The sequence below is a fragment of the Musca vetustissima genome, unplaced genomic scaffold (genome assembly GCF_032173495.1).
Source record: "Musca vetustissima isolate MV318-11 ecotype Yass unplaced genomic scaffold, APGP_CSIRO_Mvet_v1 utg1593, whole genome shotgun sequence".
Lineage (NCBI taxonomy): Eukaryota > Metazoa > Arthropoda > Insecta > Diptera > Muscidae > Musca > Musca vetustissima.
The window spans coordinates 1,263-17,866 of NW_026884550.1; the positions used below are offsets into that span (position 1 = coordinate 1,263).

Sequence of the window (16,604 nt, forward strand, 5' to 3'; positions counted from 1 at the left end):
ACAAATGCGCGGTTTTCAGTCAATTGACTGAACTAAAAAATGTCATATAAAACATAATTTTAATCGAATTCCCATATTCTCCCTGCTATATTTTTGGTACTTTGGCATTTTTTTTAATTCAGATTCTGATGGTTCATGGAAAAAATACCTCAAAAAAATAATATATCTTCTGAAATAAGAAGAATTTGTGTATCGCTTCTGTTATAGAACATACTCTTTATATTATTCTGTTATAGGTGTTCTAAACCCTTAAGAACTTATTATTTAAAAATCCACACTACATTGGTTCTTGGAAAATATTACATATTTAAAATCCGTCCCTCAATAATCTTTGAAAAAAAAATATTTTCAAAATCGAAATAAAAAAGGGTAATTTAAAAAATCCACGAATTGCTAGAATTTCGAAAGTGTGTTTTTAAAATTAATGAGCTGTTAGTAATTGGAAAACATACCCACTTATGTTTGATATTTTTAAAAAGATTATTATATATGTTATGTTTGATTCTTGGAAAAATATTAAAAATAATGGTCTTTGGAAAAAAATAATATTTTAAAAATACACGATGATTTAATATCTAAAAAAAACCTTGTTCAGATGATTCTAGAAAAAAATTCATTTAAAACATTACATTAATTAAGTTTTGTTAATATGTAACAGAAATCTTATTGTCGGTATTTTCCCTTTGTTGGAAATTCCCATTCATCTAGAATTAACTTTTCATGTCTTCCAAGAATATCTGATCATATTTTTAATTGAAATTAAATTAAACATTTTAATTTTGTATCAACATTAATTTGGTATTTTATATTTTCTTTCTCCTTACAGGGCTCTGATCCCCGTGCCGCCACTTGCCGTGGTAAATTACAGACACGTCGTTGCAAATTAAATCAGGAAATCAATAAAGAGTTACGATTGAGAGCCGGTGCTGAAAACCTCTATAAGGTAAGGCATCATATTATTCAATGAATCATTTAGTCTTATTTTTATATTAAATGAATCTCCGCTTCACTCTCTACCCTTTTTTCCCCCACACAGGCAACCACAAATCGTAAATTACGTGATACCGTTGCACTGGAGCTAAGTTTTGTCAATTCCAATTTACAATTATTAAAAGAACAATTGGCTGAATTGAATTCATCGGTGGAGGTATATCAGAACAATAGGTAAGTTCCCAAACACCGACACACATATATATATATATATATATATATTTGTTTTAATTTAATTTACAACTGAGTAAAATGAATTAAATTGATAAGGAAATTAAATTTGAATACGTTATGGGTTTGGGGGGCAGAGTTATAGTCATGTGGTATTTTGAATGAAATTAATATTGTCTGAGAAAAGGTCATTGCTCGAAAAAAAGATTGTCAAGAGGCTAATCAAGATCACAAGGAAGGGAAAATGGAAATGAAAATCTTTATGATTTCTAGACATGTTCTGTAGAATACCAAATTCGTTTTGTGTTTATAGATGACCTCTTAAAGGACTTTCATCTATGGAACTATAGGACAAAATCTTTCATATATAACAAAAGACCTATAAAGCTCTTTTAATTATAGAAATAATATTTTTCTATGGGCTAATAATATTTTTCTATGGGCTATTAGTGTCTAGATTTTACAAATCTAGATAACGAAGCGAATAGAGAGAATATGGGATTTCGATCAAAGTGTGTCATATTATCGTATTTAGCTACCGTCGAATGGTGCACCGTGTCTTTGCTATCGGTGACAGGGTGCCAACTATAATTCATCACACTTGGAGTGTGCGTGGCCATACTAAACCTACTCGTGACGCCATCTGATGGTAATTGTCTGAACTAAAAATGTAATATTACACCATTTTCATCGAAGTCCCATATTCTCCCTACTAGTGTGGTTTTTTTGCGAATCAAAACCCAGAGGATTTTTAAACCTATCTTTTTAATTCAAACTACCATCAATGCTTTATTTTTAATATAATATTCAATAAGCAATACGAGGAATATTATGGCGATGGTGTCTTTGCTATCGGTCACAGGGTGCCAACTATAATTCACCACACTTGGAGTGTGCGTGTCTATACTATACATACACGTAACGCCATCTGACGGTAACTGTGTGAACTAAAAATGTACCATTACACCATTTTCATCGAAGTCCCATAATCTCCCTACTAATGTGTGTTTTTTGCCAATCAAAACCCAGAGGATTTTTAAACTTATCGTTTTAATTCAAATTCAAATAAGCAATGCGCGGATTGGTATAATAACATCAGTATAGGCTGCAATATCTAGTGTATCATAAAGTCCCGTTCAACTTTGATCACTACTTCATCATTTTTCTCTGTATTTTCCCGAACTTGATCATTTTTATCTGTATTTTCCCAAACGTATGCATAATTTAATAAACATTATATCAAAATTTATACGATAGCCATCCAGAAAATAATAATTTTTTTTTTTGCGAATATGTCTGGATATGTGTGGGGGGTTCTTTGGCGAAAAATAAGACTGACGACATAATGAATTTTTATGTTCCATATCTGTTGTTCTTTTCATATGTTTGCATATATATCTTGAGGGATTTTTGTTGTTGTTGATGGTATTTAGAAGAACAGAACGTTACTCCGAACATCCATTTGATTTCGTGTGTTTCGGCAGTGTTTGTTTCCCTTGCTGGTTTGTGGCCATTCTCATGGCCGACGACTAACGATATGTGGTGACTTAACTTCTTCCTGTTAGCCATTAAGATTTAAGTTAGCGATTGATTTAAGTCAATGTCGTCATGGTGGTACTGGTGTTTGCAGTCTGTTCTTTACCATTTTTTTGAAGGAATCTAATAGGAGGATTTGATTCCAGCACTTTGTGTTAAAAGGTAGAGGTTGGATACATGCAAGTGACTACGACTTTTGGCTTATGTTTTTGGTTGGCTATAAGAGAAGGAAGCATTGCCTTGGAAAAGAAAATGTTAGTTTGCCTGCTTGGTTCTCAGATGCTGTATTTGATTTTTGTTAGAATGGTGCAAAGACATGCAACCCTATTTCCCCGAAGCTATAAATTTATGTCCCATGTAATTGTTTTAAATAGTTTTTGTTGTATTTTTTTGCTTTTGTTGTTTCTCATTGTTGAAAAACAAAACATTTAATTAAGGCTAAATAAAGTAGCCTGGTGTTGAAATATATTAATGTTTATTTTGCATATGCCGGGAAAAGAAGAAAGTAGTTTTGAAGAAAACAAAAAAACTTGTACATTCTTAGAAAGGAAACATTAATTGTATAGAACGAAGTGGAGTGGAACCTGGAAGTGATCAGCAACAGAAAATTTTATGTAAAAATCTTGTAGAACATTTCCTATATAAGAATATGATCTAAAAATTTTTCTGTCTTTTATACCAAATCTCCCCTGCGACCTTTTTCCAATCTGGAAGAGAATGCCTTCAGGTCTCCGTTGGTATACGAAGGGTCCTTGAGAACCTTGTATATACTCTAGACATCCTATATTAAGCAAGTCAGTGTGCTTTGAAGATAATGCTTTATGACTTTCTTTTATGAACGAATATTCTTAATAGTATGCCCTATAAAAATTGTATAATGAGACAATCCATTGAAGGAGTTATAATTATAAAAACTCAAAATATTTTGTATAGTTTTGCATTTTTAAAACACCTTTAGAATACCTTTCCTCTATAGAAGTATTCTAATAAAAATCAGATCTCTAGAAAATCATCTTTCAGAAAAATCCTACAGATGATCTTCTATAGAATACCTATAGGAGGTCATTCATATATGGGAGACCCAAAGAAAATCTTATACAATGAAACCCTATAAGATCCAGTATTTATGGAAGACCTGCAGATTTTGTACATAATAACTAATGATAGGAATTTTTTCTCGTCTATAACGTCTTATATACATAGAAAAAATAATTCATATATTATATGTATAAATATTGGTTTCTTGTCAGAGAGAGAGAGAGCGACAAAACAACTTTAGAGTTGTATTTGGTGGTGGTGGCGAGATTTCTATGACACAGAAACTGTTTGTCATTTTAATTTTTATTCTTCTTTGTTTTCTTTTGTCTCGTTTTTCTTACTTATTTACATGTTCCTGTTTTGCATAAAAATTCGCTACAATCATAAACTTTCGGTTGAGCTTGTAGCTCGTATCAATATTTATTTCTTATATTGTATTTGGCATTTCAATCGATATAATTTGGAAAATACATATGCGAATTTTATTACATCAATGCAGAGGTTAACAACCACCAAGTGAGGTGGTTGTTGGTGGTCAAAGTGTCAAAGAGCGATACAGGAAAAATGTGCTCAAATAGTAGTAAAGAGTAGCAAAGTATGAAAATAGGTTTTATATTAACGAAATGTTTACATTTTTGGAAAAAAATAGTTTCTTTCATATGATTAAAGGCATTTTTAGTTGTATTCTAAGCGAAATATGGAAAAACAAAACAATGCTTGAAATTATCAAAATATTCATTAAATACTGATTTCTAATCAGAGAGAGAGAGAAAGAGCTCGCGAAAAATTCAACTTTGAAGTTGTGTTCGATGGTGCTGGCGGGTTTTCTATGACACAAAATGTTTTTCATTATGATTTTATGTTTTCTCCTTTGTTTTGTCTTGCTTAGCGTCGTTATAGCAATCCTATAGAATGTCAAAATTTTCGTCTGAGCTTTTTGCTTGTATCAACTTTTATTTATTTGGCATTTATATCGAAATTATTTGGAAAACATATATGCGAATTTTCTAACACTAATGAAGAGGTCGATAGTAGTGCCTAAAATACAGAAACAATGGAATGCAAAACTATGCACAATTGAGTTAGAAAAACAAAACTAACAGCCACCAAGTGAGGGGAGAGACAGCGAACGATATCAAAACACAGCAGAACAATGAATGGCAGGAATGTATTTGTTTTTGTCAAGAGAGAGAGATAGAGAAATGTTTACATTTTTTTGGATAAAAACAGTGGTTTTATAGGATTATTAGGTGATTATAGGAACTTTTACTTGTATTCTAAACGAAGTACATGTACAATATGAAAAAATAAACAATATACAATATTCTACCTATTGATGACCGGCTTACACATAGAATGTATTCGACATTTAGAAGATCAACAAAAGGTATTGTATTATTAGAAGAGCTATTAAATATTTCTTGAGGAGCTATAGAATATATTTATCTTCAAATGGTCCATACAACCCCAGAAAAGTCTTAATTTTTTAGAAAACATTTTATCAAATCTGACCAGGCATGTAAATGGTATTCAATCCGGATATATACAGTGGCTCCATCGAATAATCGGACAAGTGGTTGTCAGTTATAATAATGCTATGCATTTCAAAAAAATTGTCTAAATGTGTAGTTTTTTTCGCTTTTATTTACTCATTACTTACTTATATTTCTGAACAATACAAAAAACAACAACTTTTCTAGTGATAACAGTAAATTTCGTCAGAAAAACAAAATTAACTCAATTTATTGTGTTCAACGCAAAATCGGACAGAGCAAAGTATCAATGTTAAAAAATGAAAAAATCGAGAAATTAATATTTAGTTGCATATCCTTTGTTGTCCAGAACGGCCTGTAAACGCTTCGGTATTGATTTGACCAAATTCTGGCATACCTCCGGCTCTATGGAGTTCCACGATTCCAGTAAAGCCACCTTAAGCTATACTAAGGAGTTAATTTTTTTTCCATACACTCTCCTAGCTAGTTCTTCCCAAAGATGCTCAATTACGTTAAGGTCTGGGCTCTGTGCTGGTGCTTGTATAAGTTTTGGGCAGTTATGGATCAACCAAAGCTTTGCAACACCTGATGTGTGCTTGGGATCGTTGTCTTGAAAAAAAGGCAAAGTTGTTCGCGATACCCAATTTGTCTGCATTTTGCTTTACATTTTGTTTTAAAATATTGAGGTAGACAAAATTGTCCATTTTACCATCAATAAAATGCAAATTACCTACTTCCGCACTCGACATGCAGCCCCAAACCATAACAGAACCTCCACCGTGCATAACAGTGGCTTTTGTATTCTTATGATTAAATTCAGCATTTGGCTTACGTCACACATACATCTTTCCATCTGACCCGTGCAAGTTAAATTTGCTTACGTCAGTAAACTGAACCTTAATGTAATGAAAAATATCAATAGAAATGTATTTTAAGATGATCTATCATCAAATTACCTACTTCCAAAAATTTTCTGGTTTTAGTAAATACTCCTTTTGTCCGATTATGCGATGGAGCCACTGTACATATGGGAAAACCATATGAACATAACTAATATGTCTCTTTCTCCTTCCGTAGGCTCGTTTTCAGATTTTGCACTTTGATTGCAAATATTTCTAGAATGTTTGGTATTGCAAATGGTTTAGTCCTCATATAGCGGTAGACCCCGATATTTGGAATTTCGGGTCAATTTGTCTACATAATTCGTACAAAAATGTATAACTATTAGACCATGCTTCGCTGTTGCCTCCATATAACAGTACAACTTATTGGCCTGAAATATTGGAATATTTGGTATTTCTTTTTCTTCTGGTAGCAATTTACCATGGCATAGTCCTCATATAAAAGTCTTGATCGATTGTAGGTATTGAATATGTACCACTTAAGTGTCGGTAATTTCTTTGGAGATACAAATCTCCATCTCTATTGAAGGTCTTAGCAATATGCAATTTTTTACCAAATATTCTTGCAGAGCTTTACAAATTAAAATCCTCTTCTAAATATATTTTTAATGTCCACCTCATTGTAAGGGGAATAAAAAGTTCGACTCAGCCGAACGTAGCGACGTTTTCATTTATTTTCTATTATTATTATCGAAAGTTTTGTATACTTACATTTATTCTATTTTTGTATGCCACTGAAAGTCACGGGGCCAAGCCTTTTCCCATTTTCCCTCCCAAACAGTTTCCCTTTTGTTTCAAATCGAATGCTTTTTGTTTTCATTCCATTATTTGTTGTATCTTATTTTATAATTACATACATCAAAACACATTTGTAATTGTTTTGAATTTAGCAAAAATAACAACAATTTATTTAAATTTGTTTTGATTTTTGTTCTATTTTTCAACGTTCTGGTTAAGTGATTTTCAGTTTGCAAATAACCGTAACATTTTACCAAGGTGGGGAAGTTAAGTTTTCGATTTTCGGCGTTGAGGAAATTCAAAACAAATTAAAATTATAAAAATACAGTGGATGGGTATAATCGGACATGGTCACCTCTATAATATCTTACATTTCGAATGATACCAAGTCTTAGAGGCCACAAAAAAATCAACTATTTTGCATGGGGTCGATCGGATTAGATCGAGTAAAAGATCTGCAAGATATCAATATTGGACAAAAATTTTTCTTGAGTTGTAGTAGGAATTTCAACTTATTACCCTATAATAAATTCGTTATAAGTACAGTTCCTATCCCACCATTACAACCCTGCCTCAAAATCTCCTTAATCATTTAATACAAAAATTAAAACGCATTTTCTCCACAATATATACCTACATACATACATATTTTATATTCAAATTGTAAACAGTAACCAACCAAATTCCAAAGCCTTATTTGACACATTTGTCACGTCTAGACCATTGACAACAAATTGTTTATAAATTAAACAAATTATTTGTTTATATAGAACAATATCTGATAGAAAAAAATGTACGTGTTTATATTTTTTGGCTATTGAGGCATGACAAATAATATTTACCTAACCCTCACCGACAAATATACATTTTATTTGCATTAACACAAATATTTTACCTACTCTTCCTTCCTTCCATCCCGATCGCACACAAAACACGCCTTAGATTTGTCGTTTTTGATAAACACAGAAATACGTACTGAAATGTGAGCCAATTTTCGTTTTTTGGCTAATGACAAATAAATTAGGGGTCATAATGGATTCATGAATCGTGAGGTCATGAAGTGGATATGTTTTTGTTGTATGTGAGACCAATTTAAGGTTTTGTTTTTTTGCTATTCTAATTGTTGCTTAATCACATGGAATAATTGTTAGAGTTTATTTGGGGGAAAACATTTATGGCAGGATGACGTAAACACTGAAAACTGGATTACTAATCTAGTTTTTTTTTTCAAAATAATAATATAAATTAGAAGAAAAACAAATTCGGGTACAATTTCTTAATATGTAAAAAATCGTTATATACCCTTCACCATGAGGTGGTCTTTTAAAAGAACCTATATATATATATATACATCGATTTACTTACTTACCTGGCTTGTGACAGGACATTTGCTCCATAAGCCAAGCTTAAAAAAAACGCCAGGCGCGTCTTCTATTTTGAAAGGCCAAGTTCCAGGATTTTGTCCATCGAATTCGTGGCCTTCAATTTTAAAAGCTCATTCGACCCATGTTTGGCGTTTGGTTTTATCCGAATTTTCACACCGAAGTGTGTAAAAATGTGGAAACTGAAATGACTTCTCGTCAACATTTTTATACCTTTCACCACACTGTGATACAGGGTATTATGTCTTTGTGCATATGTTTGTAACAAGCAAAAGGAAACGAGATAGACACATCGCTCCTTTAGAGAATATGCATAGAATCACTTTCTGAGTCGATTTATGCATGTTTGTCTGTCCGTCCGTCCATGTATTTTTGTGAACAAGGTACCGGTCGCATTTATGTTCCGATTTGGATGAAATTTGGCATAGGTCACTTATTTGGCCCAAGGACGAACCCTATTGAAATTGGAAATAATCGGTTCAGATTTAAATGTAGCTCCCATATATATTTTCTTCCGATTTAATGTTAATGGTGCACCGAAGTCCCTATATACCTTTCGATTTGCACGAAATTTGGCACAGCGTAATGAATAAGGTCTAGAATGATGTGTGTTAAGTTTCGTGAAAATCGGTTCAGATTTAGATATAGCTCCCATATATATTTTCGTCCGATTTAAGGTTAATGGTGTACCAAAGTCCCTTAATATCTTTTGATATTCACGAAACTTGGCACAGCGATATGAATTAGGTCTAGAATGATCTGTGTTAAGTTTCCTGAAAATCGGTTCAGATTTAGATATAGCTTCTATATCTGACCAAATGAAAAATTCAGTATCGGTTGCAGAATGACGTGCTTATTGATCCAATTTTACATTTTACTGGTCCTTTAAAAATGCGACGTCTGTTATGATTCATCTGTTGAATATACCAAAGCGGTGAAGGATATCGTATAGCCGGCCCCGTCCGACTTTACTAATTTCCTTACTGGTTCAATATAGATCCATGTTTTGACGTAAGCTCCATATACAAAGGTCCTGTTTCCCTTCAGGCATTTTCTAGATACTATTCTCTTTTTGAAACAATAAGAAGTTCCATTTTACATAACCCCATATAGGAGGACATGCCGGTTTTACGCATTTAATGACCATGGTCACATTTTTCCAGTGAAAACTCTGTAATTAGGCATTTCTGGTTCTCAGAGAATAATATACCTCTATAAAAAATATTTTATTTTTTAAACCTGAATGCAGGTTCCAATCGAAGTGATTTTAATACAGAAATTACTTTAAATTGTTTTCTTTTTTGTTACTTCGAACCAAAAATTAATGATTTTTTTACTTGTCGGAGACAGTTTCAGAGGTGAAGGATATAGGTATATACAGAAATCTTTTTAAATATGTTGGAATTAGTTCCAACTTAAAAATAGCTTCCATGCATAACGTTTTTATTTGCAATTCTGAATCACTTCTAAAAAAATCAATAAACCCATTTTCCCACGAACATCCCTGGAGGTATAGAACTTCTATAACATCAGAAATAAAATAATAAAGATTTGACTTTTTTAGAATTAAATCATATTTTCACTTAATTTTAAGCAATGATATTGCAAAATAGGTATTCAAAAAGAAGAAGAACAAAAATTAAGAACTTCTTCTATTGCCTGAGCTTGCCCTCAAGTCGTTCTCAAACCTATATTTGAAATTGTGACAATTCATTGTCAAAGATTAAGACAATTTCATTAAGTATAAAATATAGAAAATTAAGAACCATTTCCAAAATAAATACAATTATCTAAACATTGATGCCCCCACTGATGATAAGCCTAGCTAGAGGTTCCATTACCCTGATTGCTTATTTTCTTTGATTATGGAGTAATTTTAAAGTTATCTTCTTCTAACTATTTTCTTTAGTAGTGTAGAGAGAGAGGAGGCAATCAAATTGTTTGATTAAATTTAAAACCTCTTCAGTTGTTAAAGAATTACAGGTAAGCATCATTGTAATCGATTTTTGTTTGCTACGAATTTCAATTTATAGAAGCTACGAAATTTAATTTGTAGCTCTCATATAAGGCATTTACATCACATTTTCCATAATAGCCATAATGTGGCCCTTCTTATGTATATAAAAAAACCTTCTTCGCAGAAAAAATTATTATAAAAATCTCTGCATAAAATATTCAATATAGGTCCATGTTTTCACATAGCCGCCTTTAGTTTAAAATGAGGTGTCATTTTCCAACCGAATATGTAGTCATGATGTGACACTTCCTTGCAGACAATTTGATGGTCCTAGGTTTTTTTGCAGGAAATATTCAATATAGATCCAGTTTTTAACATAGCCTTCTTCTATTTTCCGCCTTTTTGGTGCATAATAATAATCAGTACAAATCGATTCGCAAACAATTTTCTTTATAGGTGTAAGTTTTGATTTAGTCTCCGATATTAAGGCGACTCCCTGTTCCTGTTTTGATATAGACCTCATATTAACGCCCTGCTACATTTCAGGCATTTTGGTGGTGCTAGGAGCGATATGTATTAGCAGAAAATGGAATTGTTATCTTATTAAGGTCCATTTCTTCTTAGGTACTTTTATGGTCCAATGTGCAACCTAATAATAATGATTAGTGTTCAGACAGTGTTGCCAATATTCGGATTTGCATTTTATGAATGCAATTCATACAACTTTAAATACTAGCTTCTTATCAGAGAGAGAGAGCAAAAAATACTTTTGAGTTGTGTTTGGTAGTGTTGGCGGGGTTTGGCGCAAAGTAGAACGAAATATGAAAATAGTTTTTATATTAATGAAATGTTTACATTTTTTGAAAAAAAATTATGACTTGTTCGTGATTAGAAGAATTCGTGATGGGATAATGTTTTGACATAGACCAACCAAACCATTTTCATGGCCCTCGAAGAATAACTGGTTTCTTGTCAGAGAAGGGCGAAAATAACAACTTTGGAGTTGTGTTCGATGGTCATATTGTGTTTCGATATCATATCAACACTTATTTGTTATATTGTATTTGGCATTTATATCAAAATAATTTGGAAAATATATATGCGAATTTTATAACACTGACACTGTTACCGGCCTCTGCATTAGATAACAGTGTCCGAAATAAAGAAACAATGGAATTCAGTAGACAAACAAACGGTTACAAAACTAACAACCGGTACCAAAACAAAACAGAGCCGAACAATCATTTATTTTTGTCAAAAGAGAGAGAGAGAGAGTGAGAGAGAGAAAATGAGTGCAAGTAGTGGTAAAGTAGAGCGAAGTGTGAACATAGATTTTAAATATTGGTTTTTTAAATAGTGGTTTTTCATGATTAGAAGAAACTTTATTCGTATTCGAAGCGAGGTACAATATAGAAAAATTAAACAATGAATAAAATTATGAAAATATTCATTAAATTTATTTTCTGTGTATTCGATAATTTCAATATGGGCTAAAAGTTTGACACAGACCCCACATAAAACAACCAACCAATTTCCATGGCTCTCGGAGCTTTTCCCACCCATTTGATCATAGCCATCCATTTAAAGATCCCATTTATATACAATTTGTAATATACGTCTATATGTCTTAGACATATTCTCCTACCAAAGTGCCTGCAATTTGTCATTGCCTCTTCTTGGTGGGAAAAAATTACTTAACAGAAACTTGTTAAAATCGGTCAATGTTTTGACATGCTACTACATAAAGGTCCCACCCCTATAATTTGTAAGTGACTGTAATTTGGCATTTTGCTGCGTGAAAACTTCTTCAAAGAAAATAGTCATGTTTGGACAGATATTGGGCATATTGAAGGTCCTACCCGGATTTTGCAACCTTTTTCAGTTATTTTGATGGTGTTAGTTCTACATAAATCTATGTGGCTTTTATTTGACATTCCGAGTTCTTGGTTCGTGAAAAACTTCTTCCCAGAAATAGGAATAAGTAAATCGACTTTAGACTATTCGATTCGAAGAAATCGCAAACTCGACTTTCGTTTTTTCTTCATTAATACTTAGTTTACTATCATAAAGCCCAATTTTCCCAAAAAAAATTACATATGCCAGAACTTTTTATTTATTTCGTCTGTTGACAACAATTCATGTAAAAAGTCGAAAATCGATTTTGATCAGGTCGACATCGAAAGATCAAAAATTCAACCTTTCAGTCAGAGAAAAAAATCTAAAAGTCTAAATAAAGGTTCCAGTATATTAAAATTCTGAATTTTCCGAATTGAGGTTCAGAATGTCAGAAATTTACAATGGTATTGCCTCCATAGAAAGATTCCGACCAGTTTTAGGTATTTCCATTGCCCCCCGTATAACTAAGTACTGTTTTAGAACTATTTAGGTCAAATGTAATATTAAGAAAAAATTCCGTAAAATTGAGGGCCAACTGTATTACTACCAACCAAAAAAAATAACACAAATAAAAATCCCACGTAAATCCGTTGTGTGTAAAAGAAAAAGACGAGTTCCAGACAAAAACCAGCAAAAGAAATTACTGCAAAAAAATATCCCGCCTATGGCTACATTCTTCTTCGACTTCTCTCTCGTCATGAATGATAACTCAATGACTGGGATGTTTTGCTTGTGTGTGAGTCGCCAGACAATGAGCGGCTCCATAGAGATTTTCCATAAAAAATACAAACGGGTGACATTTCTTTCTTTATTTTCTACATCGATCATCAACAACATTCTTTGTGACAGCGTGGGGGAAAGGGTACCCCTGTGATGTGACAGAAACCGTTCATTGATGCCCTCAAACCTATAAACACAACTATTGTTCATAATTCTGTAGTCTTCTTCTTCTTCTTGCTGTTCGTCTTCGGTTTATTGTTATTGCCGTTGTTGTTGTTGTTGTGGGATTATTATAACGCATTTAATGATTTGCGTGAAATTGTTGCTTTCCAAATTTGGGTTAGGAGGTTAAAGTTGATGACAAAAAAACGACTTTGGAGAAGAAGAAACAAATACAACGGTAAGAATTATTGTTATTATTTGTCGTCGTTGTTTTTTTTTCGTTTCATTACATTGTAAATTGCATTATGACGTTATTATTATTTCTGTGTTTTTTCCGATTTTTGCTAAAAATAAATATGAAACCATAAGGTCGGAAAAAAAATAAATATTAAACAAATGATATGTTCAAACACACGACAAGAGCTAAAATAAAGACCGTCAGTCAGCCAAACCATCAGCCTACTGTTCTTAATTTGCTATTAAACACTGCTATTTCTCGACATACTTTCCATGCCATTATCGAAGTGCAGAGGCGGTCTTATAGCAATTCATATGCAATTTTTTTTTGTTTTGTTAAACATGCCTACATTAAGTTTTTGTGTAAATAATAATTTAAATTATTGAAATATTGATGTAGTAATAAAATTTTGTAATTTTTTACTGTGAGTCAGACAAATTTTGAAAATATTTAAATCTGAAGAAGGAATAGTTGATACATCACTCCTAATATGCAGTACAAAATATATCTCTTAGCCTCGGAATATGTTTTTTTGATCAAATTATTAGGGCAACACACTATTAGGATTTTTTCTCGAAGCCTAAGTTAATATGCCTTTGGGAACATTCGAAATTTATTATTTTTATATGAACTATTGGACTTTATATAAAATTCTTCGGAATGTCCGATTTGGGCCAAATATGCACCGTTTTGTTGTCATTTTGCAAAAAAAACTCTAGTAGTCGATTTATTATAAATAAAGAAATTTTGCAATACAAGAAAAATATGATAATCGCTTCATTGTAAGTTCGGACTGTATGGTGGATGCATTTCTGGCGAGTCCTGTAGATGTATGTGGCCTCGCGTTGTCCTGGTGGACACCTCTGTTGGCCAGTTCTGGCCGTTTCTGATTAATTGCTATCTTCAAACGGTCCAGTTGTTGACTGTAGAAATCAGAATTTAGCGTTTAGCCATATGGAAACCACTCAATTAATAATCCCTTTCCAGTCCCACGAAATGCATAGCAGAAATTTCCTGACCGTTAGTCCTGGTTTGGCCACCGTTTGAGGTGCTTAAGGGTTCTTTTTGACTACGATCGTTTTCGCTCAGGGTTACGTATTTGATCCATTTCTTATATCCAGTCAACCCTTTCGTTTAAGAAATGGGTCTATATCATTCCGTTTTGCCAAGTCCTCGCATATGGAAATTCGATCCATCCTATTTTTTCTGTTAATTCGTGTGGCACCCAAATATTGAGCTTCTTTTTGAATTTTTTATGTATTTTAATGGTCCCTTAAACATTTCCCAACCTATGTGGCGCTCTAATTTGGCTAACTGGATTCTTGGAACACAAAAAAGACCTTTACAAAAAAATATTCAATATAGGTATTTTGTTTTTGCAAAATAGTCAGGCTTAATCCCAGTTTGTTGTTTTTATAAAAAACAACTACTTATTAGTGGGAACTGATGAGGATCAGTGGCGAGATCCGAAACTATAGTCTTCCCTGCCTTACCCCTCGGCGGACAATGTCATACATTCCCCACTAATAAATTGTTGTTTTTTATAAAAACAACAAACTGGGATAAAGTGAATAAAGAACCTTCTGGCAGATAATTTACAATATGGGTCCCAAACCATCAGCCTTATTTCTAAAAACTTTATATATACATCGATACGGCAAAAATGTGCCTCATCGAAAGATTAGTTTTAGACCCAATATTTCTTTGGACTTAATCCGTTTCAGACAATTTGGAGTCGATTTAAAAATGTAGGGCTGTCTGTCCGGCTGTATGTACGATAACTTTGCACATCGTAAAATGTTTACAAATTTAGATAAAGTTCGAAGATAGGGAATATCGGTCCAATACGTCTGGTACTTCCCTTACAACATTTTCAAAATTTACAAAAAAATGAACGGACTATACGATTTAAACAAAACATTGCACAACCTAATGTTATACCCATGACTGTATAAGGGGGAATGATTGGACTTATCAGCCCACTCTCTGTAGTATCTCCCCAACAAAGGGTCAATATTTTAAACTTTTTATATTTACCGTTGATCTACTCCATCTGGTACCTCCCACCCAGTGTCAACATTTTTAAATTTGTTAATATCGAGTTGAAAGTCCGATTTGATCCAAACTTTGCAAATAGTAATGTTTTACCAAACCTGAAAAATGTTTAATATGAATTTAGAATGTCTCCCATATATTTTCGTTCGATTTCTTCCAAATGGTGGAGCAAGGACCCTGCATCTGCCCGATGCAGGGGCAGATGCGATATTTTACAATCATTACCGAATTGAGGCTGGAGACACTTGACAGTTGTGTCTCCAGCCCAATTCGGTTTTTTTAATTGGTAAAAAATTAGATATAGCTCTCAGATATAATATCGTCCGATTTTATGTAAATGATGCACGTTATGTTATTTTTCGATTGTAATAAAATTTTACATAGATTTTTAAATTTAATGTATAATGGTGTATGTCAATGACAATGTATGAAAATGACAAAAATATAAATATTTTAGCTAAAATCAACCTCGACGCATATCAGTGACTAATTTTTATTTTTCTTTTGGATTTTTTTTTTTTTTTTGTTTTTTTTTTGGAACCCCATTTTTTTAATGTTCTATCGCCATGACTTTATTCCCTTCTTTTCGGCTTAAATAAATGTTCCGATTATTTGACAATGACTTGCCACTTCAGCTATTGAGGCTGGGAATGATTTGAGGGCAGATTCAATTAATAGGAAAAGTTCTTAATTTTATATTTCTTATGACACAAATTTTGCAATATCACTGTTTGAAATTGAGAGGTAATGAAATAATTAAAATCTTTAAAAAATATATTTTCAAATATGTTTTATATTGGCGAACATAACATAAAAATAAATATTAAATTTTGAAGAAATCCTTCTAAGGGATTTGGGTGCATATGTAAATAGACTAAGGACCGTAGTCGATTTTTATTTAAATAAAATTTTATTTTCTATAGAATTTTGTTGTCCATGTTTTTAATGATATATTATTCCAAAAAGGTGCCCAACATGCGAACATCTCTACTAACTACAAATATTATTTTTAATATCCTCCTTCTTAATAAATTCTTATAAAAAAATTTATTTGAAAAATACCTCAACTCTCTAACAACAAACATTCTTAATAAACTGAAAATGTATGGCTGTCACTTCATAGCTAACATCTTCATAAATCATCAATGAAATTTATTTCATGCTAATTCAAATGTGAACAAACAAAAAAAAAACGACAAGAACAACATCTACTACTATTCCGACTTCTGAAAACAATGATACAACAACGATACGATAACAAATTCCCAGTAATAAGTCGCAATTTTATGCTTCATGAACAAATTATGACAGCTATAAATTTTTAGT

General features: G+C 32.3%; 1 protein-coding gene across 1 annotated transcript in view; it reads left to right on the plus strand.

Moving 5' to 3' along the window:
• Positions 1-811: 811 nt before the first annotated feature.
• The window catches only part of LOC133331526 (rhophilin-2-A-like), a gene marked incomplete at its 5' end in the record, with an annotated part of 31,355 nt that continues 15,562 nt past the window's right edge, over positions 812-16,604 (plus strand). The window contains 2 exons of the mRNA XM_061539912.1: positions 812-943; positions 1,037-1,164. Of these exons, the coding sequence (XP_061395896.1) occupies positions 812-943; positions 1,037-1,164 (260 nt within the window). The remainder of the gene's footprint in view (positions 944-1,036; positions 1,165-16,604) is intronic.